This window comes from Hetaerina americana, unplaced genomic scaffold, assembly GCF_022747635.1.
Source record: "Hetaerina americana unplaced genomic scaffold, ioHetAmer1.1.p SCAF_10, whole genome shotgun sequence".
Taxonomy (NCBI): domain Eukaryota; kingdom Metazoa; phylum Arthropoda; class Insecta; order Odonata; family Calopterygidae; genus Hetaerina; species Hetaerina americana.
The window spans coordinates 32,755,411-32,782,562 of NW_027286070.1; the positions used below are offsets into that span (position 1 = coordinate 32,755,411).

At 35.6% G+C, this 27,152-nt stretch overlaps 1 protein-coding gene across 5 annotated transcripts in view; it reads left to right on the forward strand.

Moving 5' to 3' along the window:
* Window positions 1–27,152, forward strand: part of LOC139700040 (protein croquemort-like) — a 97,615-nt gene that overhangs the window by 63,466 nt on the left and 6,997 nt on the right. For all 5 annotated transcript variants that reach the window (XM_071598498.1, XM_071598497.1, XM_071598500.1 and 2 more), the window contains 6 exons: window positions 19,088–19,245; window positions 21,312–21,453; window positions 21,604–21,813; window positions 22,446–22,657; window positions 22,804–23,095; window positions 26,642–26,715. In XM_071598498.1, the coding sequence (XP_071454599.1) occupies window positions 19,088–19,245; window positions 21,312–21,453; window positions 21,604–21,813; window positions 22,446–22,657; window positions 22,804–23,095; window positions 26,642–26,715 (1,088 nt within the window). The remainder of the gene's footprint in view (window positions 1–19,087; window positions 19,246–21,311; window positions 21,454–21,603; window positions 21,814–22,445; window positions 22,658–22,803; window positions 23,096–26,641; window positions 26,716–27,152) is intronic.

Genomic DNA, 27,152 nt, shown 5'->3' on the forward strand with positions numbered 1-27,152 from the left:
TTATTTCACGAACGGGTACTACTTTCCGGATGACCCTCGTATATATATATGTGTGTGTGTGTATATACATATGTGTATATATATATATATATATATATATATATATATATATATATATATATATATATATATATATATATATATGTGTGTGTGTGTGTATATACATATGTGTATATATATATATATATATACATATATATATATATATATATATGTATATATATGTATAAATATATAGATATATATGTATATATATGGGTATATAGTATATATATAAAAATAATATATAATATATATATGGGTGCCTTCCGAGGCCTTCTTCAAGTAAGACTCTTATGTAGTAGTAGTAGTTTTTATGGGAGGCGACCGACAGCTGAGGCCATTTGCGCCATAAGGGATGGACAGGAAAGGATGAAGGGTGGAGAGAAACCCGGCGTCGGCATTAGTCTACTCTTTACGAAACCCAACCCAAGGGGTCCGAAGCTTAACGTCCCACATATATAATGATTTTCATGGACAGCGGTGGTCCAGAATTCGTCAATCGTGTGATAGTTGTACTGATAAGTAATAAAGTTGTTTAAAAAATCAAAATCCTTTGAAAAATGAGGCATACGCTTTCTTATCTAACTTATCACAGCAAACCTCCGCATCGCAATTTTAGTTTTAAAACTATGCAGCCTGTATTTAGCCCCTTGGCCCGTTGACGGTAGGCAGGCACACACCATCCTCAAACATCTCGAGATCCTCGAGATGTCGGGTCAACCAATTCACGACCAATAAGGGATTACCGTTGTTTGAATGGGTCAGTCTGCTCAAGCAAGATTTGGTTGTACGTTTTACTTATGTGGCCATTGCGTCTGTATTCAGTTTAAAGGAAACTAATTCTCGTAGCCTCATTCTGTATGCAGGTATACGTCATTCTGGTACTGGGCAGAGTTTATCGGGAATTTATTTATAAACTCGATCTTCTCAAATTAAAAATAAATTTTTTCTCAGGGAACTAGAATTTAAAAAATAGGCTTTTTTACAATGTTAATACGATCAAAGGGTTATAGGTTTACTACCAGTAATAGTAAACCTATAACCGTCATTCAAAACGGTCCAAAACATTGGCGATTAACACATTTGTTGAATTACCGTAGATTTTTTATTAAATCAATTTCTTATTACTCAAAGATATTGAAAGCAATCAAATCTCGGAAAAAAGATAAAAAAGCGAGTAATCATTCCCTCAGGTGCCCTTCGAAGCCTGCCTAAACTCGTGATTCAAACGTCAATAACGAATTTCATGGTGCAAATTATGCATCGTAAATTTTATTTTTCCAAGTCCCAGGTAAAGTGACTCAAGATTTAGCTTGCGAGAAAAGAATGAGGGACAGATATGTTGCAGTGAATTTAAATAATTCAAAATTTAACAGGTGAATATTATCTCTATCATGGAATAAACATGACATTTTTACATTCTACATTTACATGAATCCATCGCCACAACAGGAAATGAGGCAGAATGCACCCTCCAGCTTCAACAAATTAAACATCCGTGTCATGATTTTCCTTCACTCGTTTCATAAAAAATATAGAATTGAAACTATATCGTACCTACCAGAGTACCTATAACATATTACGAATTTATGGCTCAATGTTCTATCATGATTCCTATCGGTACGGTATGAGACATTCTGTATGGAGTACAAGATCCATGGTGAATAAATGTAAACGCTGCTATTGTGTGGGAAATCTATGGCACTAACTGATATCTTTCAAAAGGCATTTGTGTCTACGGTTGATCAAATCTTCAGAGAAGGCCTCCTTTCAGGAGAACGATTGATGTGCCATGAGTCAAAGTAAATATGTTTTAATTTTTTGTTACGGAGTAAGAAATTTCCAAGCAAGACAACTATTTCTGGTCAAAAACTGAGACATCCCAAATCAAAACTTTATCTTTTAGAACTTGGGGCAATGCAATTCAAACAAAAACTGACTCATGTTTGACCGAAGTATTTTCATGCCAATAGATGAATTGAAAGATAATATTTGATTCAGAGCAGGATTTATCAGAGAAACTGCTTCTTATCACTCGCTCACTTATTTTCCCAGCGGAAGAGATGTCACAGATAATTTAAATTTCGACGATATCATCGTTGAACATTCTGAGGTTACAGATATGCACAATCCCATAGATGCATGAGTCAATTGCTAGATTTATATCAATTCTTTTTGGTTAGGCAAAAATAACAGATTTTGCGTGATTCTCGCCTCATCGGTGAGACCATCGACCCTACATTTGATTTTCTTTTGAAAGGCTTCCATCTTGACAAACTTATACTCTTCAAGGGCATTTCAATTGTGCAAGTAGAATTAAATAAAAGGGTATAAGATGCTACTACATTCAAAATTGAATAGTTAGAATGGAAAATAATAAATATTTTAAAGTGCATGAAAATGTGAGTAGTATCCTAGCCGGTGGAGCATTCGGCCGTAGAAGAGAGGGCTCAGGTTTAAATCCACTTGAATCTGGAAAACCCCGATTTTCTCAAATTGTGAGATAACGGGGACCAAATCCCTTTGAGAAACCGGCGCAGTAAAAGGAATTACCCTTCTTTATCCAGAATTTCACATGCCGTTTTTTTCATATTTCCACTTAAGTTCAAACATAACCGTTCATTTTTTTAAGTTAAAAGTGCGTCCCAAGGCAATCCAGACCTTGAGTGCTGACGGAAGCGAAGCTCTTATCCTTTTAACAGGTTCAATAAAAAGCAAATTATTTTGAATCATGGTGAAACTTTTTTTTGACCCCATATAATGAGGAATGATGCATACTTCCGTTACTTCCAATAACCTGCAAGTTAATTCTTAGTACATGCACACTAAAAATGGAAAGGTTTACGCTTTACCTTAAAAGTAAGAAAAGAACACCAAATATTTTTCTGAAAAAAATGAGATACTTTATAATATAAAAAATGGAAATTAAAATAAATTCCTTTTAGTGGTGTAGTACTAATTTAACTTGGATCGTATTAGTGATTTTAAAAGATATATTGAAAATTTTGCATGATTAGTTTACGAGTACCAATACCAAGCATGTACTTGCATTAAAAAATGTGCATGTAAAAATGTCTGATTTATCTCATTTTTTAAGGAATGTTACTCAAGGACAGAGAAGGGAAACAAATAAGAGAATCTGAGCAAGGACACGCTGGCGGAGAAGTTACCAATGCATTCCCTATCCTTCTCGCAATTTTCGATACGTATCAACGCACGAAGTATATGTAATTGTGAGAGAGTATATATAATTAGAGTGAGTGTAGTAATTGAATATGGATTCCGGACCATTGTTTTGTGGACTTGGTAAATCGTGCACAAGTTGGCCTCGAAAAGAATTCTTTTTCCAGGAAGGGACCCACACACACAAAAACTACCCTGTCATCATCTATTTTAAAGCCTTTGGAACTTTCTTAGAAAGCTAAAAGTTTTTGTTATGCTTGAATGCAATGCTTTGCCGGCGTATGGGGGAATGGCAACCTCCTAGACTGATAAGGAGAAATATAAAATGACCCAGAATTAATATTATTTATATAAGTAAACGAGCTCAATTAAAGAAGTAGAAGAAATATGTAAATTTAATGTACCTATCCATGCTAAACCTGAGAGGAAAAAGCTGTCCAAACATTAGAGATTATTAGAAAAATATTAGGAATACTTTGTCTGCATAGGGGACATAACGAAATGGTGGGTTGACTAGGGGTTAGAATAAGTATTAATTTTTTTTTTAAATACTGATAAAACGAACAGAGCTCTGGTGATGTTGTAAAAACCGGGGTGTCACTCGCTAGTTGGACGGGTCGTAAATCCTCATATTTTCATATTTTGAAAGCTTTTCCTTCACAAGATAGCTCCGCCCACTTTGGGCGTCCTTTAGTTTTTTTTCTTGAAGACCTTCGTCTTTCATCGGGCAAATTTTCCAAGTGTTAATGGCATGAGGGAAAATGTATAAGGGTTACTGTAAGACTTAGGTGAGACTTTGATTATGGCTATTGACGATTCTAGTTTTACAGATTTTTTTCTCCAGTATCACTTAGTAAAACTTTTTTTAAACAATTAAATGGCATTTTATAATGCTACAATTTCAGTGTGTAAAAATCATTCGCCTTGGCCGGGATTCGAACCCGAATCCCTCGATGTCCGGCCGAGTGTTTCAGCCAGTTAAGCTATCGAGGCGTCCTCTTAAACCTGAAAGCCTCCAAAATTTCAGAGTTTAAGAGGAAGTCTCGAAAGCTTGACTGGCTAAAGCACTCGGCCGGGCATGGTGGAATTCGGGTACGGATCCCGGTCAAAGTGAATGATTTTTACACTGCAATTGTTGCATTGAAATCCATAATGGCGGATGACTCCGTTAAGAGTTACTCCTGCGGCCTCTCCCGCGGTTTCTTTGGAATTTAGCATGTCATAAATTTATTTCTACATTTTTAATTTTTCCGCAATCGCATGGGCCACAATTTTAACTTGATCAATTTTTTACGAACTCGTCATCCAATTATGAAATTCCGATGTCTGTTCAATAGTGTGATCGTAGTTTTTGTTCATATTATTTGCATTGTAAAAAATTAATTTTGTACTATACTGTTGGTGATTTGCAATGCATCTGCGGAGCAAGTTTCATTGATTTTACTCATATATTGCACTAGAGGCAGCCGCTGCAGTTGGAACATGTTCATTTCAATTGAATTACAAACAATAGTAATGGAAAATGTCTGCTCAAGGAGCTTATAAGGCAATGGAGAGATTGGCTGGGAGCAGGTTAGTTTGGAGAGCTGCGCCAAACCAGTACACGAATTGGTAACCCGTGATGATGAATCGGTATACACATAATTTATGCTGGATTTAATTCATCGTTAGTAACCCAGAAAATAGCACAATGCCTACTTCTTACGATGAAAATCTTTACACAATGGTTAATATAACTTAACCAATTCATCTCCGGCTTTTAATTTGCGTACTTTTTTAAGTATTTTAAAATAAAATCTCAAAACAATCCTTAAGACCAGCAAATATTCTCATTGTAAAACACATTGCCAGTGGCTGAAATTCAGCTAGAAGCCGAGTTTTTCGTACCTCATAACGCTTTTTTCAAATTGTGTTGGCTTTTTGTTACAATCATTGAACTCCTTTATTGTCTTGAAAAGGAATAAAGGTTTTTTATAATTCCTGTATACGCATAGAAGCCTGGTTTTGTTGAGGTCGACTGAAGAACCTTTTTATTCAAGATTTCAAAAGCAGTAGCGCTGTTTCTTGCATAACTAACCATAGCAACAATAGTCAAGCTGAAAAAAACAAGATGACACTTAATATTTGTAAATAATTTTTATTTGAATTTTCGGGTCTTCGTAATTTCATGCTAATATGCTAAGGATGTTTTTTCGTCGTTGATGTCGGGCAAGTAGAATACGGGACGATGAAACCACGGCTACGTGAAAACAAAGCAAAATATAACATGACATCATTGCGCATGTTCTTACGTGATCAGCCTGCAAAGTAGGGCCGTCGAGTGCATATGCCATGTCGTAGAAAGCACAAATTTTGGAGATGGGTGGTGAACGTGATGCTTCAGCCCTTTTGTGAAAGGATTGTAAGCTATTATCATGTATGGTAATATGGCAACGGAATTCATTGTCTTTATATAACAATCGTGATTCCTTTTCTTTCCCTCGGAGATTGGCATACGTTGCTGTCAAATTTTGGATAATTAACTCCTTGGCAATCAAATTTATAAGGCCTTGTGTGTCTCAAAATTTCATGCCTTTTGTGTCTCGATTTGGGTTATGTGACCTTTCGAAAGCTCTTGGCTGAATTACATAAGTTAACTCAGGATTTTGTCGTATGTAATCCACTCGGTACATCTTGTCATCGGGCTGCCCGGGGAGGTCTAGAAACAAATTTAGCGTACGAAAAACGTGTACGACGTCCCTTTCCCATCCGCTTAGCTTTGCGCAATACCCCTAGGATGCTGTAATCACACACCATATGATGAAATTTCTTCCAGGGAAATAATCCTAACGTTTAAAATTCTTATTTGTCCACCCATGGGAATATGGTCTAAAAATTATAAAAAAGTAAAAATCACTTTACTGAAAATCGGAGTGGCATAGGGGCAAGGAGATTACTTCAGTTTACCTGAAGACAATTTGGGAAAAAAATCTGCGAGAGATGCCTTCAGATTTCAAAATGCCTCAGGAATGGCTTCATCTGCCATTTCTATTTTCTAATTGTCTAAAAAAATCAGCTGCTGAAACTGAAACATTCACAAGTGCGAGAGACTAAAAACTATACTGGAAGGTCAAAAAAGTTTCTTGATCTTGATCATTATCTTCCTCATCTCCCTGTGAAGCTTAAATATGCATTTAATTGCTATCATTCCAGCTAACCGCACTGCATCTTGCTACTACCTAAACTGTAGTAACTATGTAATCCTAAAGAGTGGCTTGCAGAGCAATTCTAAATTATCTCTTTTGAGGTTGCAAATTTATTTAATTTTTTTCAATTATTCCTCTTTTTTCACCAAAGCAAACATTTTGTACATTAGAAAGAAACGAAGCATGACCAATAGAAAAGTTTCCGTTGACCAGAAATCGATTTAGTTCTTTTAACGATATCCAAGGAAATCAACCACATAAAATGTAAAAGCTAAGTTCTAAGTTCACTTGCGAGCAGATGTATTACAATTCATGTCTCTATGGTCCGAATAGTCGTTTTTTCAATAAATGAATGAATTAATATTTTCCAAAATAATATACGTATTATATGGTGTATAAATGATCTCCAAAACACCAGAACCATCCTAATGGTTTTGGTGTGTACCACTCGACTTCTGTTTTAAAAATTCATGATCATGAGTCCTTACGGTAGCCATTGATTTTTCTGATGTACACAGAAAGTTTATCTGCTGACAGTAAGACAATGCGGGCGCAACGCACGATCTTAGTTTCATTCTGTATCATAAACAAATAAGATGATCGATGAGGTATCGATGGTATGTGACTGAAATACTTTTGTGAAAGAAACAATAGCGTTGCGCATTTGAAAATAGAAATGAAAAATAGCAGGTCATTCAGTGAATCGATGTGAAATCTCTCAGATTGAATCTCATGATTTGAAATGTAAATGAAAATTTCTTGCAGATATAAGTAATGGTACGATTCCCGTAAGGTTAAACGAATTCGAAGAGAAATGGACATCAGAGTTGGTATAGATTAAATTCCCCAGTAGTATTAAACATAACAACGGTTCGTTCAACGGTAACCGTTCAAATAAGTTCAACGGTGCATTCAAATTTGACGTACGGACATGCTAACTGAAATATGCCATGATACGAATGAATGTAATGTATGACGAGTGATATTAACTTTCGTATCATTATTCATTCATTATGCAATTTTTTTAATATATGTATCTCAAATTAATGATAACTTTTAATGATAAGTTATATGTGCTCTAATTATGTTATCTGCGACCAGTTAAAACTCTTATTTTTATTAATTTTAATTTTAGCTGGGAATAAATATGTCACGCAGTCTAGATAATTAATTGAAAGGCTAATTTGTCTATTAAAAATAAATTATGACTCAAGTCATCATCAAGTCAAGCAAGAAAAATATTTACACGTATTTATGATACTAACATACCTTTATAATACACAAATATTTACATGATATAGAAACAAGACTATTGATGATATTATATATTATTATCGAATATTTAATTGAATAGATTGAAGATGATTATCTACCGAGAGAAAATGTATCCTTAGAAACGTGACGCAGTCACATGATATCTAGGAGACTCCGAAACAACAAAAACAATCTGAATCGGTTTTATACTGTAAATTTATCAGATAAAGGTAGAGCAACCGGCAGATAAGTTTAATATGGTGAGGCACCTCGAAGATAAGGTTAGCAACACGTGCATTTGACAAATAGAAAAAAAATATTTCGGTGCAGGGGGACAAAATCGAGTACTATGGAGGGAAAACTAATAATTTAAACTTATCATTCAAGTATGATAGCATCCAACCTATGACGATATTTTTTCGAAATTTTTGCTTTAAACTTTTTCTTGCCGTAATCAAATCGGGCGTAGTAGTGTTAAAAAAAATCTGAACTTCAAAATTTACCTCCATATTAGGAACACTATTGTAACCAAGTACACATCACTATCGGTTGTAGGAGTTAACGCTGCTTGAGCTCGCCGAAGTGAATGTGATTCATTAAAAAAAGTAAGTATTGTGTTTTTAGATTGCATAATTTTAAAAAAATAGGAAATCTTTCGTCTAAATTACTCAGAAAATTGTTAAATATATTTTTTTTCTTTTCTACGGAAATGATTTTGCTTTCCCTGCATATAGATAACTCTGAGATAATCATCATCAGCTTTTAGTTAAATACTATACAGTATTCTTTCCGATTATTTTGCTAAAACCATTACTGCTGTCTCTCTGTACTTAGTTTATTGATGATTTCTGACCCTATTCACCAAGTCTTCCATCGTGTCTTTAATTAGCCTTTGGCAATTCTCTTTTAATCATGTCTTGCATATTTTCCTTGAATTCCCTTCCCTACGCAGTCGTTCTGTAACGTGCACAAACACGACGAATGATGTTTCATAGTTCTACAACAATCCTCTTCTTTATAGTTCTATTTTTCACGCTTTATATAACTGTGGATATAAAACATTTTCGCTGTTTGTTTAAAAGTCTTTCTCCGCTCTTTAATTGCTTCAAATTACCAATCTGTGGTTGGCAATAGAAGTCTACCTTCATTTTTATGCGTAACCATATACTAGGTCGTAGAACGGAACTGAAATGGTACTTAGAGAAAGGAAAGGCCGTTAATAATTGGTAACAGTGTGGCTCACACTGCTTACACTTAAATCGCAGTTTATACTATCAACAGATCAAAAACTCAACGCCTGGCTACCGTCCCATTCGACTAAGTGGTTTGAAACCGGATTTGCTATATGGAGGCGGGGCACGCCTTCATAGCTCCGTATTTACTTCGGCTCCTTAATACATCTTAAGTCATCCATGCTTTTGACCATTTAGTTACTTGATTCTATGTATATAAGAAATTAATACGATGCCATTTTTTGTTTTATTTGAAGAGATTATTTAAGAAATATAATTTTTCTAACAATAATACCTAATACAATTACACCAGCAGAAAAAAAAGATTAATGTCAAAATTAAATTTTTAAACTACTGAATTTGAACCCCTGCCATCAACAGGTACCGTGTGCACGTAAGTCAAGACTCGGGGAACTGCCAACATTTTCGTATGAATAATCATATTGTATAATAGTGTGAAATCCTTTCACCAACTAGCAGCCATTTCTCTGCACATCAATCTAAGAATTCTGGCAGAATACTAGAAAGGCTTCCAGGGCACGATTTGTTTTACGATATCTTTTATATTCTAAAGTACAATCTTTTAAAAGATTGTTATATGTCATCCACGTAACTAAATGTTTGATTCTTCTGATGGCCGCAAGCACGTGAACTAAAATTTTGTCTGATTCTACAGTTGAACGCTCGCCACATCACTCACTAACAAAGCTTGAACAACACCTGTTAATTGCCGTTAAAAATCATTCAAAGAAAATGAATTGCAGCATCTCTTTTTATTGAATTGTTTTAAAATTTCAGATTTGTGTATGAAATTGTCCATCGAGAGTCATCTGATTTTTCATTCATTTAACAATCACATTTTCAATTTCGGCAACACAAATATATCGAGAAATAGCATTAGCTTCAAGATAATAATGTCTTCAAAGTACACTATGAATCTCTTATTTTTATTTTCAAATCAAATCACCCAGCCTTTGTTTGAACAGCGACGTTGTAATAAAACTGGTAACTACGTGTAGGATTGTTCTTTCCACATCCTCAGCTCGAGCATCAAAACTTTTTTCTTTATTTGCTCTGTCGTGCCATCGTATGAAGAACTCATTGATACAGAATATCTGAAAAAAACAACAACAACCAAATACGAGAACTTCGGAAATTGAAGGCCTTTCTCCATAGATGATGGAGGAAAACAGCATGTGCTGTGTGTCCACATCATATTCCAATTCACATTGTAAGAGCATCTGTCAATACGAGATGGTTTCGCAATATTTTGCAAGGAAAAATACTTTGGATTCATTATAAATATCCTTCTGCTTCATTCTTCATCTCGGATGGAAGGACCCGTGGTTGAAAAAGCCTGGACCTGTGAAAGAAAAAAATAAAGAAAATTCTTAATTTCTATCAGAAATACTATATCTTTTGCCTCAGCTGGAAGCGTACGCGAGATGCACAGAGACGGAGCGTCCGGCGTCCGTCGGATGGGACGTTAAACTGCGGACCCCTAGGTGCCTTTCGTTAACAGTAGGCTAATTCCGACGCCGTGATACTCTCCAACCTTCCTCCTTTACCATCCAATCCAAATGGCGCAAATATCTTCAGCCTTCCCTAATAATACTACTACTGCGAAGCTCCTTTGAGTTTATGTTAAATTATTTGAAAGAATAATTATTTCTTCCAAAAGTTCTGAATAAAATTCCAAAAAGAGATGTTGATCTTTGTAAAAATTGATTTTTGGATATTAACTAGTGACCAGTTTATATTGTTTTTGATAAATGAATTTTAGGTAGATTAGGCTACATACAGGCTGCATATTTTTAAAACTAAAATATCGATGCCGAGGAATGCTGTGATAAGTGAAGAAAGCGTATGCCTCATTTTTCAAAGGTTTGGGATATTTGAAATAACTTTAGTACTCTTAGGTACAACTATCTCACGATTGGCGTATTCTGGATCACTGCTATCGATAAAAATCATTATATATATATATATATATATATATATATATATATATATATATATATATATATATATACACACATTCAAACACGAAATACCGCCAAACGGCGAATAAATACTCATATATACAGAAACAGGTTTTTACTCTTGTGATCCGTTCGATTCCGCCTTCCCCACCTCTACTGTGTTCGTTCTTTATGTGTGTTCCTATCCCTTTTCCTTATATCTGTTTCTGTATATATGAGTATATATATATATATATACACACACACGAGGGTCATCCGGAAAGTAGTACCCGTTCGTGAAATAAAGACACAAAAGTAAATATTAACAAACATAAAAAATTTTATTTGAAAGAGGACACTTTAAACTACTTCTCAACATAATCTCCAAGCAAATTAAGGCATTTGTCATAACGTGTGACAAGTTTCTGTATTCCTGCTGCATAGTCCTTCGCCGCCAGCTCATTGAGATACGCGAGGGACCCATCTTGCACAAATTTTTGCATAATGCAGATGGTGTTTAACAATTTCATGAACAATTGTTCGAGAAACATTGGGAAAATGCTCACAGATGTCATCAATTGTGACGCGCCGATCGTTCCTCACGAATTCGTCAACTGAGCTCACCAGTTGGTCTGTAATGACAGACGGTCTCTCCGAACGCTCATCGTCGTGTGTGTTCCCCCTCCCCATGTTGAAGTTGCGACACCACCGCCGAACAGACGACTCGTCCATTACATTGTCTCCATACACCTCCTTTAATTGGCGATGAATATCACATGGGCGAACGTTTCTTGCATTGAGGAATTTAATCACTGCCCTCACTTCACAACTGGCGGCGTTCTCAATTTTTTTAAACATTGTAAACAATCACAGAAACAACACAGGCAATGCTAGCGTCACGCAACTTGGCTCAGAGAAGGCAGACAAGCCACTGAAGCTATCTGACCTCGTCCAGCGGCTACTCGCGTCGTCAGCACTTCATGCGGCACGAACGGGTACTACTTTCCGGATGACCCTCGTATATATAATATAAACATACATATATAATAGTTTTCATCGATAGCAGTGGTCCAAAATTCGCCAATTCGCTAATAGTAGTACTGATAAGTAATAAAGTTGTTTAAAAAATCAAAATCCTTTGAAAAATGAGGCATTCGCTTTCTTATCTAACTTATCAGAGCAAATCTCCGCATCGAAATTTTATTTTTTTAAATAATGCAGCCTGTGTAGCCCCTTGACCCAGTGACGATAGCCAGACCTCGCGATCCTTGAAATGACGGGCCAACCGATTCACGAACAATCTGGGATTACCGTTGTTTCTCCAGGATCAGTCTTCTCAAGCAAGCTTTCGTTGAACATTTTTATCTACTTTTTTACTTATGTGGCCATTGTATCTGTATTCAGTTCAAAGGAAACTAATGATAGCATTTTTCTGTATGCAGGTGTACGTTATTCTGGTGTTAGAACGAATTTATTGGGAATTTATGTATATAATCGATCTCCTCTAATTAAAAATATAAATTATCTCGAGGAACTACCGTTTAAAAAATAAGATTTTTTTGTAATGTCACTACGGTCAAAGGGACCCACCATTAATAGTAAACCCATAACCGCCATTCCAAACGTTCCAAAATATTGGTAATTAACACATTCGTTGAATTACCGTAGAATTTTCATCGAATCAATTTCTTAATAGATAAAATAAATTGAAAGCTATCAAATCTCTACAAGATAAAAAAGGAGTCGAGTAATCTTTCTCTCGGTTGTCCTTCGAAGCCTATCTAAACTCGTAATTGCAATGTGAAGGACGAATTTCAGGGTGCAAATTATGTATCGTAAATTTTTATTTTGTCAAGTCCCGGGTAAAGCGAGTCAAGATACATTTGATTATTTCTTATACAGGTGGAAGAGGAATGTTTTTAATTGTATCTCCCAACTTTGAATCAAGAATATAGACTGTATTATAAAAAGATTTCTACGCTTTCCCTTTTTGCGTTCCATATAACAAAGAAAAATTAAAGAAGATAGAAGGAAAATGTCTCTTGATGACAGATGAGTACACCCTATTGACCGAATGATTTTAGCTTGCGAGAAAAGAACAAGGGATTGATAGTTTGTAGTGAATTTGTATCCTACCAGAGTATCTATAATCTATCATGAATAATCATGGCTCAATGTTCTCTCCTGATTTCGATCGTTGTGGTATGAGACATTCTCAATGGAGTACAAGATCCATGGTGAATAAATGTAAACACTGTTATGGTGAGGGAAACACGACATCTATGGCCTTAACTGATATCTTTCAAAAAGCATTTTTGTCAAAGATTGTTCAAATCTTCAGAGAAGACCTCATTTAAGGAGAACGATTGATGATCCATGTGTCAAAGTAAATATGTTTCAATTTTTCGTGACGTAAAAAGACATTTTCAAGCGTGACAACGCTTTCAACAATAATTTCTGGTCAATAAATGAGACATCCCAAATCAAAAATTTATCCTTTAGAACTTGGGGAAATGCAATGCAAACAAAAACTTACTCATGTTTGACCGAAGTATTTCCATGCCAATAGATGAATTGAAAGATAATATTTGATTCAGAGCAGGATTTATCAGAGAAACTGCTCCTTATCACTCGCTCACTTATTTTCCCAGCGGAAGAGATGTCACAGATAATTTAAATTTCGACGATATCATCGTTGAACATTCTGAGTTTACAGCTATGCACGATCCCATAGGTAAATGAGTCAATTGCTAGATTTATATCAATTCTTTTGGGTCAGACAAAGATAACAGATTTTGCGTGATTGTCGCCTCCTCGGTGAGACCATCGACCCTATATTTGATTTTCTTTTGAAAGGCTTCCATCTTGACAAACTTGTACCTTCTTAACTATTCAAGGGAATTTCAAGTCGCTTCCAAGTATCTTCAAGTTAATTCGTAGTATATGCACACTAAAAATGGAAAGGTTTACGCTTCACCTTGAGCTTAAAAGTAAAAAAAGAACACCAAATATCTTTCTGAATAAATGAGATACTATGTATTATAAAAAAAGAAAATAAATTCCTTATAGTGTTGTAGTACTAATTTAACTTGGGTCATATTAGTGATTTTAAAAGATATATTGAAAATTGTGTGTGATTATTTTATGAATACCAAGACCAAGAATGTCCTTGTATTGAAAAATGAGCATGCAAAATTGTCTGATTCATCTAATTTATGGCGGAATGTTAGGTCGCCCTTCTCCATAACTCTAATATAAATAACTTTCTGTAATGTGCAAATGTTCATATCGGTCACCCTACAGTGTTTCTGAGTATCGCGTACTAAAATGCAGACCTAACTGAAGCTTATGACCCAAAAATACACGAGGAAATTGGGAAGAAGAAGGGAGTGTAGACAAAGAAGGGGAAACGAATAAGAGAATTGGGGCAAGGGCACGCTGGCGTAGAAGTTACTAATACGTTCCTTACCCATCTCGCATTTTTTGATGCATATTAATGCAGGAAGTAAATGTAATATTGACATTAGTGTAGGCGTAATAATCAAATATTGAGTACGGACCATTGTTTTGTGGACTTCGTAAAACATGCACAAGTAGGCTACGAAAAGGATACCGTTTCCAGGAAGGGACCCACGCACAAAAACTATTCTATCATCCATTTTAAATAGTTGGTGTATATTAAATTCCCCAGTAGTATAAAACGTAACGAGTTCTCGCCAAACTTCGCAAGGAAAAAGAATTTGAATTCATTTTAAATATCCTTCTGCTTCACTCTTCATCTCGGATGGAAGGACCCTTGGTTGAAAAAGCATGGACCTGCGAAAGAAAAAATAAAGAAAATTCTTAATTTCCATCAGAAGTTTCTTCTGCGGTAGCTGGAAGCGTAGGCAAGATGCACAGAGAAAACGTCCATCGGATGGGACGCTAAACTGCAGACTGTATTTAAGTACATTTTGACCGAAATAGTCAATGATGAAAACCCTAATATCTTACCTTCGCAACTCGTGACTCCTCGCAATTCTTTTACCCGCAAATTTATTCCTTAATTTATGCAGCCCTCCATTTACCTTTTTTTCGGGCATTTTGATTACATTATCAGTGTCCACCAAGAATATTATCAGTACCACCACCATGATCAAATAACCTGTACAAATAGATCATGCAGAAAAATTCCATAATATCCTAACTGAAGTGAATACGTCTACGCGACACTTTAATATTCCGTTGTAAAACTACCGATGTTGCACGTCCGCTATATTTCCACGACTTATTGCCACTACTGTCTAAAAAATACCAAAGAACTACCAGTTTCCTCAGAAAAACGTTCTCGGTCAAACCTGGAGGTAATCAAGTATAGAAGTACGTTTTGATACGGATGGGTGAGAGGTGGGAGATAAATGGAAAATTGTAATACGGGGTTTGGAAACAATGGAAGGTTTGAAGAGCTAACATCGACTCTGCTTACCTATCTTAAATTCAAAGTCCATGGTATCTTTTTGTTGTTGTCGTTGAGAATGTTGTCGTATCTTGCTGGCACGTTAAGAAAGGAATTCGTCACGCTTCACTTCAAGATTGCAGCAATGAAATCCATTCAAGAAAGATAATATTCACTTTAAGCATCGGATACTACTCTTTTTTGTTCGCCATGATCAAACCGGGTTGTGCTATATCAAAAAATATTTAGGAAGGAAATAAGAATGGATGCGAATATTAATGAGTAAAGAGCATATTATTAGCCCATGGCACATTTAAGAGTTTAATCTGAGCGAGTTTTTTTATTGCTAAACTCTACATTGAACGGAACTTAGCCCAGAATGTAGAGCTTTGGGCTACGGGCCTACGGATCCCGAGTAAAAATTCGGATGCAATCTTTAGATCCCTGCAGCTAAATCAAAGCTGCGATATTATTTAGGTAATTAAGAATTTTCTGAGCAATTTTCTTTTAATTCACATGCATAAAGTATAAACTTATCTATTCAGACTCATGTGTAATGAGATTGAGGATTGGTGCGGCGCAGCTCTCCAAAGTTTCTTGTTCCATGCTAATCTCTCCATTACCCAATAACCCCTAGCTCAGACATCTTACATACTACCTGTTATTTGTACTTCAAAACAACATGTTTCAATTCTAAAGAAACTGTGGGAGATACCGCTACAGTAACTTTTAACGTAGACATCCGCTAATGTGATTTCAATGCAACAATTTCAGATTGTAAAAATCATTCTTGTTCCTTTAAAGCCCCCAAAATTTCAGAGTTTAAGAGGACGCCTCGATAGCTTAACTTGCTAAAGTACTTTCGCGGACTAAAGCGGACATTGAGGCATCCGGGTTCGTATCCCGGTTAAGGCGAATGATTTTTACACTCTGAAATTGTTGCAATGGCATGTTTCAATTTTACAATAGCTGCCTCTGACACAATACTGGAGCCAATGAAACTTGTAACTTGTACTACAAATACATTAGACATTCAGTTAGAGCATAAAATTCAGCTAGAGTAGACATTCAGCTAGAGTATAAAATTAAGTTTTTGATGACAAATTATGCGGTTAAAAAACTTATGATCACGCTTTGTTGTAGAGCCGTCGTAGATTCGCGCATGGTCACGTAAATGCACTGATGCACACATGCTGATGTGTATTGATTCCTTTAGTTAGGTTCGCTCTCGGTATGTTGTGCCATTTCGTCTTATTTTGGTGCACATTTCATATTATTTCGAGTACCTCGAAATTAGTTCCTCATAGATACTAGAACCAACGGCTTGAGCCTCAGAGTCGTAGAAACGCACCGAATTCAGTTGATTAGAAAGTAATGATATTTTGGGAATAGCTAAATATTACCGATACCTAAAATGCTTATTATAAGTTACAAAAACCGACGATACTTTGTGCATGCATATTTTATTGCAGATGGGTGAAATGGACGATATCTCCCTTGTCCTTTCAAATCTTAAACAGTTTAATGTCCGACCTGCTGAACGTCATCTTCATTTCGAGGAGAGTAATCATCGGATACCATGTTTGAATTTTTAATTATAGGTAAAACAAAAGTGGTGATGGAAATTTATATTTACGTCTCCTGCTCCATTCTTCGGTCCTTCAAAAAGTTTCACACTCTCTTTAGATATTTTAGTGCCCAGAAAGCCACCGCTAGAGTGTGTGGCTGGGGGTGAATACACACCAGACTAATTTGTGACCCGAAGATGACTCCTACCGCGGCATCTTTTGCGCAGCGCATGCTCTGTGATCTTCGACTTTGTTCTGCCGTGGGAAAATATCCTGGTGATTATGCATCTCTCTGAACAAATACCTCGGCTAAATATTCGAACACCCGGGGGATGGTTGGTTGTTGGGTCATTTTTTAGCTGCTACTAATTTGGTGGAAATTTGACAAATTCGCTCCTGCCAGATGAATTGAAGGGGCAGATGAGTCAAATTATCAAAAAATTGTTTTAAGTGACAGCTAGGATTTTTTGGAAACCTCGGATGTGATATTTGCACATGATTTCAACCTTTCATAATCGACATATCACCTTCTGCGAATTCTCCAAAGATGATATCGGTTACTAGGATCAAAAAGATAACTTTTCATCGAAATCTGCGTTTATCAACTGCTTAAATTTTAAACAAAATCATACTTGAACCTTAGGCATGAAAAGAAGGGAAAATAGTGTCAACTACCAGGAACTATTATTAGCGACCAAGGGATTTTTTTCTGGAACCTAATCAGGGTCTCGTTAGATTGTACGTATGATCTCGTACAAATTGTATGAAAACCAAATATGTGATATTTTCGCAAAAATTCGATATTTTTTAATTATCTGCATTTTTATTGTCTCTGGCATAACTTTATGGAATCTACACAGCATATTGAAATGAAATAAGTAACTTTGTAATTCCACATACGCTTTATTTAGAATATGACCTATATTTCGACGTCGGCGGTCGTAATCAGGTGGTTATCACACAAGCCAACTTGTTATATGTATATACCTTCGGAGGTTGGGAGGTTGGTCAGATGGGAGGAGAAGGGAGGGTGGAGGGAACGATTGACACACAAAGCTGAATATTCCTTTCCCTCCCATCTACATTTTAACAATTTTACCCCTCCACCCGCGTCTGTCCCCTCATGCACCTCTCTTTTGTCAACATTATCAAGGAACTGTTCTTATAATTTCACTGCTAATGATCTTTTAAAGTGAGTGTATAGTATTCAGTTTGTATGAAGAAAAGCTTGCTTAAAATCATTAAAGTAAAGAGTCATCTCTCTCAACTAATTTATTTACTCATCAGAGTAAATATGAATATTCAACTAATTTATTTACTCATCAGAGTAAATAAATTAGTTGAATATTACAGATTTCTATAGCACTTGCTAAAATTCCATGATCTCCTAAAAGCCATAAGATGGCAGTTGCCTGATTTTCCTCAAAAGTTTGCGTTGAAGTTTGACCAGTGTCCATTGAACGATAGTCTCTATTTATGCTTTAAAATCATTCACCAATATTTGATGAAATTAGCTTTTTTATTGATCTTCTTCAATCATTTTTTTGTACTTAATATCATCTTCATGTTTTCATATTCCTTACTTTCCTCACTTTTCTAGGCCCATTCTTTGCATAATTTATGTTCACCTCTTCCTCTTTTTCATCTTTGCCATTTTTATTCTTTACCTTATTAAGTCAGTCACTCATCTCATAATTTCTCTCCTATATATTTTTCCAATTTCATTTTGAAGGAATAACATTATAGTTACATAATCTTTCAATTTGTTCTATAATTTTCTCCCTCATCACAGAATGCCATCATATCCAATTCCTTTCTTCTGTACCACTAAGTTCAGTAGCATGGTGTAATTTGAATACTTTATGTCTTCCTGATCAACTATTGAAGTGTTAATATACATATTATATTAAGTGTTTATACATATTATCACATGATTTTAATATTATTGTTGGATTTTACTAAAAGGATGATTAAATTTCATAATGAGATCATCCAAAGGTTATTTACTTATAAGGTTACTTACTATTTATAAAGGTTATTTATTTTAAGAGTGAGTTACTAAAGCATTATTAAATATTGGACTAACCTCGACTTTTTCAATATCGTCCAAATTTTATTGAATGATCATATATTTTTTAAGTATCATATAATTTAATTGATTGCATTTTATTATTTCATACTTAGTTCAAATATCATCTTTATACTCTCTTTTGTTCAATGATTGCAGCAACTGGCTCTATCAGAATCTTCAAAAAGTTTTGAAATTTGGAGGGATACCCCTGTTCCCATGAAGTTGAAAATATATTTCTTCAACTGGACTAATCCTGGCCAGCTGAGTACAAAGGAAAAGCCTAGCTTTGTGGAAATGGGCCCCTACACATTCAAGTAGGTACTTTACGTTACCTTTTGTTACACAACAATCCATAAAGTATTTGACAAAGTATTGTTCTAAGAGTATATCAAAGGAAACCATAGCATCCGCGGATCCTAATACTAATGCAGGCAGCTAAACTACATATTTTTGGAGTGAAAGATTCCCTTCCTCATGGTAAAGTCAGCCCAAAAGTATTTATTTTCTAATTCTAAGCATAGTATTTTTGCTACAATGTACAATTTCTCAATGAATTCTGTCCAGGTTTTTAATACAGAATCTTTAAGTTGCCAGATACATTTAAAGGAAAAGGGTAGGCTAGTTGGTGAATTAATAGAAGAGAACAACTTGGCCAGTCTGAGATTGACTACTCTTAAGTACGAGGGTCATCCGGAAAGTAGTACCCGTTCGTGAAATAAAGACACAAAAGTAAATATTAACAAACATAAAAAATTTTATTTGAAAGAGGATACTTTAAACTACTTCTCAACATAATCTCCAAGCAAATTAAGGCATTTGTCATAACGTGTGACAAGTTTCTGTATTCCTGCTGCATAGTCCTTCGCCGCCAGCTCATTGAGATACGCGAGGGACCCATCTTGCACAAATTTTTGCATAATGCAGATGGTGTTTAACAATTTCATGAACAATTGTTCGAGAAACATTGGGAAAATGCTCACAGATGTCATCAATTGTGACGCGCCGATCGTTCCTCACGAATTCGTCAACTGAGCTCACCAGTTGGTCTGTAATGACAGACGGTCTCTCCGAACGCTCATCGTCGTGTGTGTTCCCCCTCCCCATGTTGAAGTTGCGACACCACCGCCGAACAGACGACTCGTCCATTACATTGTCTCCATACACCTCCTTTAATTGGCGATGAATATCACATGGGCGAACGTTTCTTGCATTGAGGAATTTAATCACTGCCCTCACTTCACAACTGGCGGCGTTCTCAATTTTTTTAAACATTGTAAACAATCACAGAAACAACACAGGCAATGCTAGCGTCACGCAACTTGGCTCAGAGAAGGCAGACAAGCCACTGAAGCTATCTGACCTCGTCCAGCGGCTACTCGCGTCGTCAGCACTTCATGCGGCACGAACGGGTACTACTTTCCGGATGACCCTCGTAGTATTTTTTTCGATTAGTAAGCAGTGTGTATTTTATCTAATGAAAGGTTCATGAATATCCTCTGGCTTCATATCTCATGCACAGATCCATAGAAGTTCCAGTTTCATACAGTTCCAGTTTTTACAAAGGTCTTGTGGATAGGGAGTAGAAAATTGTCCCCTTCCCCTACAGAAATGGTAAAAATACAGCTCTTTGGACAGCACCATGGGTATTTTTTTGGAAAAAAGACAATTACCTCAATTTTTATTGTATCCCATTGATAAAAAGACTCAAATTTTCTGAAATTCAGATGGTATTTCGATACTAATTTTTAAAGTTTTCAATTGTCAAGCTTACCTGGGGGTTCTCCTTCAGTGTACATCTGGTCATTAATTGGTTGGAGACCAGTTTAACGGCTGATTAGATGAGACCATCCACTGGTATGGCCTTTTCTAATAGCTTCTTACCTAAGAGATGACTGCAGAAGATCATTATTTGCCTATTAAAGTTCCAAGATTTAGTAAAACTTTCATGGACGATATACTTAGAACATACTAACAAGCCTTTGAAAAACTTTTTCAAAGTGACAAAGTGACAGAGTGGCTCCACTCAAAGAATGGCCTCTTTAGACCTCAGAGGCTGTTATTTGATGGTGGTAGCATATGTAGTTACCAAATATTTTACCCTTTTCTGAATAAAATTCTAACATTCATGTACATGACTGCTGTTGTGGTAGTTACTTCATGGTTCATTATCAACCAAGGCTTGGTACCACCATGAATTGGAAATTTTTTATCCCTGAATAGTATTTTTTTCACATCAAAAATCAACTGCCAGAATGTTGAAGTTAGTAATGCATTTTCATGTGTTGCGACCACATTGCCTAACCTAGACTGTCATAAAAATATTTGGCAAATTAAAAGTTAAAAAGAAACTTTTTTCTTATAATTTTTTCCATCCTTACAGTGAATTCCATGAAAAAGTGAATCTCTCATTTAATGATAATGACACGATAACCTTTGAACGAGTCAGGATATGGAAATTTGACCCAGAAGAGTCAAATGGATCTTTGGATGATTTGGTGACTACACTTAATGTACCCCCTCTGGTAAGTAATTGAAAAGTACGGCATTCTTCATTGTACTTGATTGACTAATCAAAATCTATATTTGTTATATACATACACACGTATTTTGAGCAATGTGTATTTCTCATACATGTCTCATAATTTTATGAATTTTAAACTCATTCTTTTCAGACAGCAGCCTTTGTCACCCGCAACTGGGGCTTCTTGGTCCAAACATCACTCTCTTACTTCCTGAATCGTTTTGAAAAAATGGTTGTTACTAAGAAAGTGAAAGAACTTCTCTTTGATGGATACACCGATCCTCTTATCTCACTGGCAGACACACTCCCTGCTCTTGCAAATGTGGACATCCCATTTGACAAATTTGGATGGTTCTATTCGGTATTCATTCATTTACTGTCTATACTGAAAATGATACATGAGTATACCATTTTAAACCCATATTGCAAATACTATATTATGATTTTGCTTAAAACAGTAAATGGGTAAACCCTAATAGCTCTAAGATTACAGTGTCACATGCCTAAAAGAAAAATATGAACAATTACATGGATAAGTACTACTCAAAAAGTGAAATTGCATATATTCTCATGGACATTTATAAATTTTGAAATGAACTTATCTAAAATATACATTTTTAATCCAAAAGAAGATTGAATTATGTGATAGGCAAGCATTGTAAATAAATTGCTGACTGACAGAAAAATAAAGTCCTCTAAAAATCCCCTCTCATAAATCTGTTGTTAATGGGATTGTACTCCATCCATAATTGTATAAAAGTATAAAAAACACAAGGATAAAAAAATGAAGTTCAAAAATGTCAGTAATCTATCTACATGCTATTATAATGCATTTAGTTGATATTGCAGTGTGTAATAGTGCCTGAACTCCAGGCTGGGTTAATATTGACCCATAATACTATGCAATTAGTAAATGTTTTGATTTTTAGAATTTGGATATTTTGTCATGCCTTCTGCAATTTTTTCTGACATGGGACACTTATTTTTTGACAGAGAAATGGTTCTTCTACCTATGATGGAATTTTCAATATGGATACTGGTCGTGATAACATTGAAAAACTGGGGAGACTGCGGGAATGGAACTATCAAAATCACACAGACTTCTATGAGGGTCATTGTGGGAATATTGTTGGCTCAGCAGGTGAACTCTGGCCCCCTTACAGGAAGAAGGATTCCATTTCCATGTTTTCTTCAGACATGTGCAGGTAATTTTCCAGTTATGTTCTCTTCATCTTAGTTCTGTTTTTCTCACACCCCTTCACTATAAATGGGAATGGCTTAAGAATTGTTTAGCCATGATTACTTCATACTATGACTTTCCATTTTAGTGTGTTCCTCTTTCTCCTTGCAGGTCTATTGAACTTCCATATGAGAGTGAGACTATGGCAATGGGGATTCCAGCATATCGCTACACTGCAGGTGTGGGTCTTATTGACAATGGCACTATTGACAAGAGTAATGAATGTTACTGCGGAGGGCAATGCATGCCTGTGGGTGTGGTTAATGCCTCATCATGTAGATATGGATCACCTGCATTCATCTCTTATCCACATTTCCTCAATGCTGACCCCTATTACTCCTCATTGATTCAAGGGATGGCTCCTGATAGTAAAAAACATTCCTTCTATATCACTATTGAACCGGTAAGTAGGTGTCTACATGCAACTCTAATGATACAGCTCTTAATCGAATCAATGAATATACTGTAATTATGCACATATCAGGCATAACATAGTCATAGATGGTGCATTCTCTATTCATTCACTAAGTAAAGAATTGGATTTAAAAATCCCAATGGAATTTTTTAATCCAGTGCTTTGCTAAGTGAGTGAATGCTCAAAGTAGATCTATGTGCATAAATTAACAAATAAAATGCTTTAAATAAATAGTTTCCTTTAGTAACTTCTATGGGAGTATCCTTGCTCCACGTACACTTTCTCACATATTCACACTTATGGCAATAATTAGCAACTGGAAATTTTAGAATTCCATTGAAACTCCATATTTTATTCAATATATGTCATAACTACAAAATTTTATTGCGTGAAAGCTACTACATAGTTAAGTATAAAACAAAAATTCAAATTCACTAAAATGAATTTAAGAGGATATTTTAGATGATACAAGGAAGATATATAAAAAAATGGAGCACCTATTTGGTACTCTTGAAGATACAGGTATTCCCTAACACTAGAATATACGTTTTTATGATGCACAGCTTCAGTTTTGTTACGCAAATTTTGAACACTACCATACCTACAAGTATGGGGTATGGCAGTCGAATCCGCACAAATGACACTTTTGTTTAAAAGCATATGCATTAACAAAAAAAAATACAAATGAAAATCCTTTTCCATACAAGTAGTGGTATCTGTCAAGAGTAACATTACTCCTTGTAACCCCCTTCAGCTGAAATGACCACCTCCTCTCTTGTCCTGAATCAATCGCACGCACTCTTTAAAGTAGCGCTGTCATTATTCACAAATGCTGCTACGATAGCAGTGTGTAGAGGTGCAACATTAGGATGCCTTGTCTTATTGGTAACTCTTTCGACAACACTGCAAACATAATAGTCGAGGGGGATCAAGTCTAGGTTATTAGGGGGCCAGAACTGCTTTGACTTGAACATGTCAATGTTATATGAGTGCCAGTTTTGGACTAACTGACTCGTATGAGCTGATGCACCATCCTATTGAAAGACATATTGTCTCCCTGAGGCCACAGTTACCATCCACAGTTTCACTACATTTTTCATATTTTCTAAATTTGCTAGAGCCGCAGGAATGGAATTAGCTGCCCAGCCCTAACACTTTTGATAGTTGGGGCTCTTCGATTGTGCTCCGCAGTTGTACATAACATCTTGGCCATTTTGAGGTTATGACTGATTACTAGATGCCTATAGCTTTCAAGAATGCCAATCGTGATCTCCAGTGGAACTACGATATTGCAGGAAATTCAAATTGAAATTTGTCTGGAGATAATCGCCGCACTCTATAATAGTGCTTTGGGCAGCTGGTGGTATAGTTGCACCCCAATGACAATGAAAGTAGCATGTAATCCAGCACTATTGTAGATAATGAAAAGTTGTTTTGCTGTGATGATGGTGATTTAGGTGAAAATTATTTTAGCTTATAATGAGGGTATTATGGCTTAAGTATTTACTTATGTGTACTTAGGTCTGCCATACTATATGCATATTCTGCTTTATTGGTATTAAGTTTTAATTTGAAAATGTATAAAAGCTCTAGATTTTACTAGGATTTTGAAATTATAAAGCAACAAAGTCTGCAAGATTTTTTTGGATCCAAAATTCAACATTTTCTTATACTGTGAAGCAGCAAAACTCTCTTTGAGGGTATTTTATCCCATAACATAATAATTGACAAGGAATACAAACTCTGGTGAGAGGATTGTTATTGTTCATGTTATGCCAAGTTCACTGTCCCCCAAACAAACTTATCCCCCAAATTTAATTATCATGAAATGGAATAATATGAATAAATTACATGCATGTGTTTTGTTGGAATATAATTTGAAAATCATTTATGTTATTCCATTCAGAAATGTTTTAAAGTAACACATGGCTTGTAGTATTGGCAGTTCAGCTGACAGTTTTGTAATTAGATAAAAATAGTTGACACCATCATTAGTCTTCCTCTTTGTCCAACTTATTTCCTCAATTATTCTCCATAACTACATGTCAAAAGTATCATCTATTCTTTTTTGCTTTCCACAAAAGCCAGGTTTCCTTTCTTGATGTCTTTATTCAATGTACTTTCCATCATTGCTCGTCTTTTCATCATTCTTGCAAATGTTTCTTTTGCTGATGCCATTCTTTCCTTCACATCCCTAATACTATGTGTATTTTCTGCTAAAATAATGCCCAAATACATGAACTATTCTCCCTGCTCTAGTATATTCCCACATACTTAGTCATCATCAGTATTTCAATCCTAAGATAGGTTTACTGCAGCCCATATTTTTCCATTCTACAATATTTGAATTCAAGGCAAGGCTGCATATTCTAAGAAAAATAATGTAGTGGTTTCCTGTTGCCATTCATATTGTAGTACTGTGAACCATACCATGAACTTCACTCTCGTCCGCAGCTTTGATAGCTGATGCCATGACTGGTCTTCACCTTCTGCAACTTCTGCCTTTAACCATGGGTTCAGGCTAGCTTTTTAGTAGGAGTCCATTTTTCTTTTTGCCTCGCTCTGAAATACCTTTCTAAGCTGAATAACTTTCACCGGTCATGGGAATCAAACCAGCGACCTTCGGCTCTATAGGTAGACACTCTACCACTGGTGTACCCCCGCCCCCTCACTTAGATGTATGTTTAATTCTATTTCATTCTGGTTTCTTCATGGCTAAATTTATCACATAATTCTCACATTAGGTACACCTATAAGCATTCAGTTATAGTGCCTGATGGTTGTTTGACTAACTATTGCTTGATTATCTGCAAACCTGTCTTGATAACCATGCTGTCTACTTTTGATCCCAACTCAATCCCTTCCAATGCTCATATTACATTTTCTCTGCATAAAATAACTAAAAATTATTGAAAGCACAAAAAAAATCATAAAAAAACTATCTTGCACCCCTGCCTATCACTCCCCTTGCACCCCTGCCTGATTTCTCCTCTGTTGGCCTTACCTGCACCATGTAATTCACTTATAAATTTCAAATAGGTCACCTTTCCACTGATTCTACTTCTATATTCCACAATACTATCAGGCAGCTTTGTCCACACTTCTGTCAAAAGTCGCTCTACTTTCTTAAAAGCAATTAAGTACACAAAGGTATCCTGATGAATTCTATTTTCCTTTCTGATAAAATACTCATAACTACAGTTGTGTTATGCATGCCACTCCCATTTAAAAAACCCAAACTAATCTTTGCCTAGGTAGTTGTCTGAGCTATTCTGCAACCTCCTACATAGTGATTAATATTTTAACTGCATACTGTTGCTGCATTTGAAATTAATCTTGTTCTATAGGTTCGCCATAAACTCTTCAGTATTTCTGAAGTAAATCCCTCCGTGCTTGGAAATTTAAACAATTTCATATTCAAATGAAATCAAATAAGAATAAGTACAATTGATAATTTAATGAATTGCATATTATGAACTTTGTGTTTAAATCATGACTACAAAAGATGAAACAATGTATAATTTATTCTTGCAGAGAACAGGAATTCCAATAGATGTAGCCGCAAGGTTACAGATTAATATACTATTGCAGCCAAGCAAACATATAAGGTAAGACAATATAGCTTCAAATTATATATTGTGTGTAACTTGACCAAAGTACAAGAGCTAAAACAAAATATCTGATAATCATTTGCATCTTTTGCTATGAACATGAGAGTGAAAAAACAGCTAGTACATATCCCTGGATTTTTCATACAGCAATATAATAAGTAGGTTGGCTCACTCAATATGTGGTGATTAAATATTCATTGCAAGGTTATGACACTTGAGTTTGCACTTTTAATATAAAGCCTGGGAACGGAAATGGCAGTTTTGGCTTGGTGGCAGTCATGCAGATTTGTGGAAATTCTGGTGATAGCAAAAACAGTAAGAGTAAATAACGCTAAACCATAAAAATAATAATGATAGCACTGATTTAGTTGTATGCACATAGGGTAGGGCTTTCTGTGAAGGTGGGGTCCAAGGGGCAGATACCCCCCTCCAAG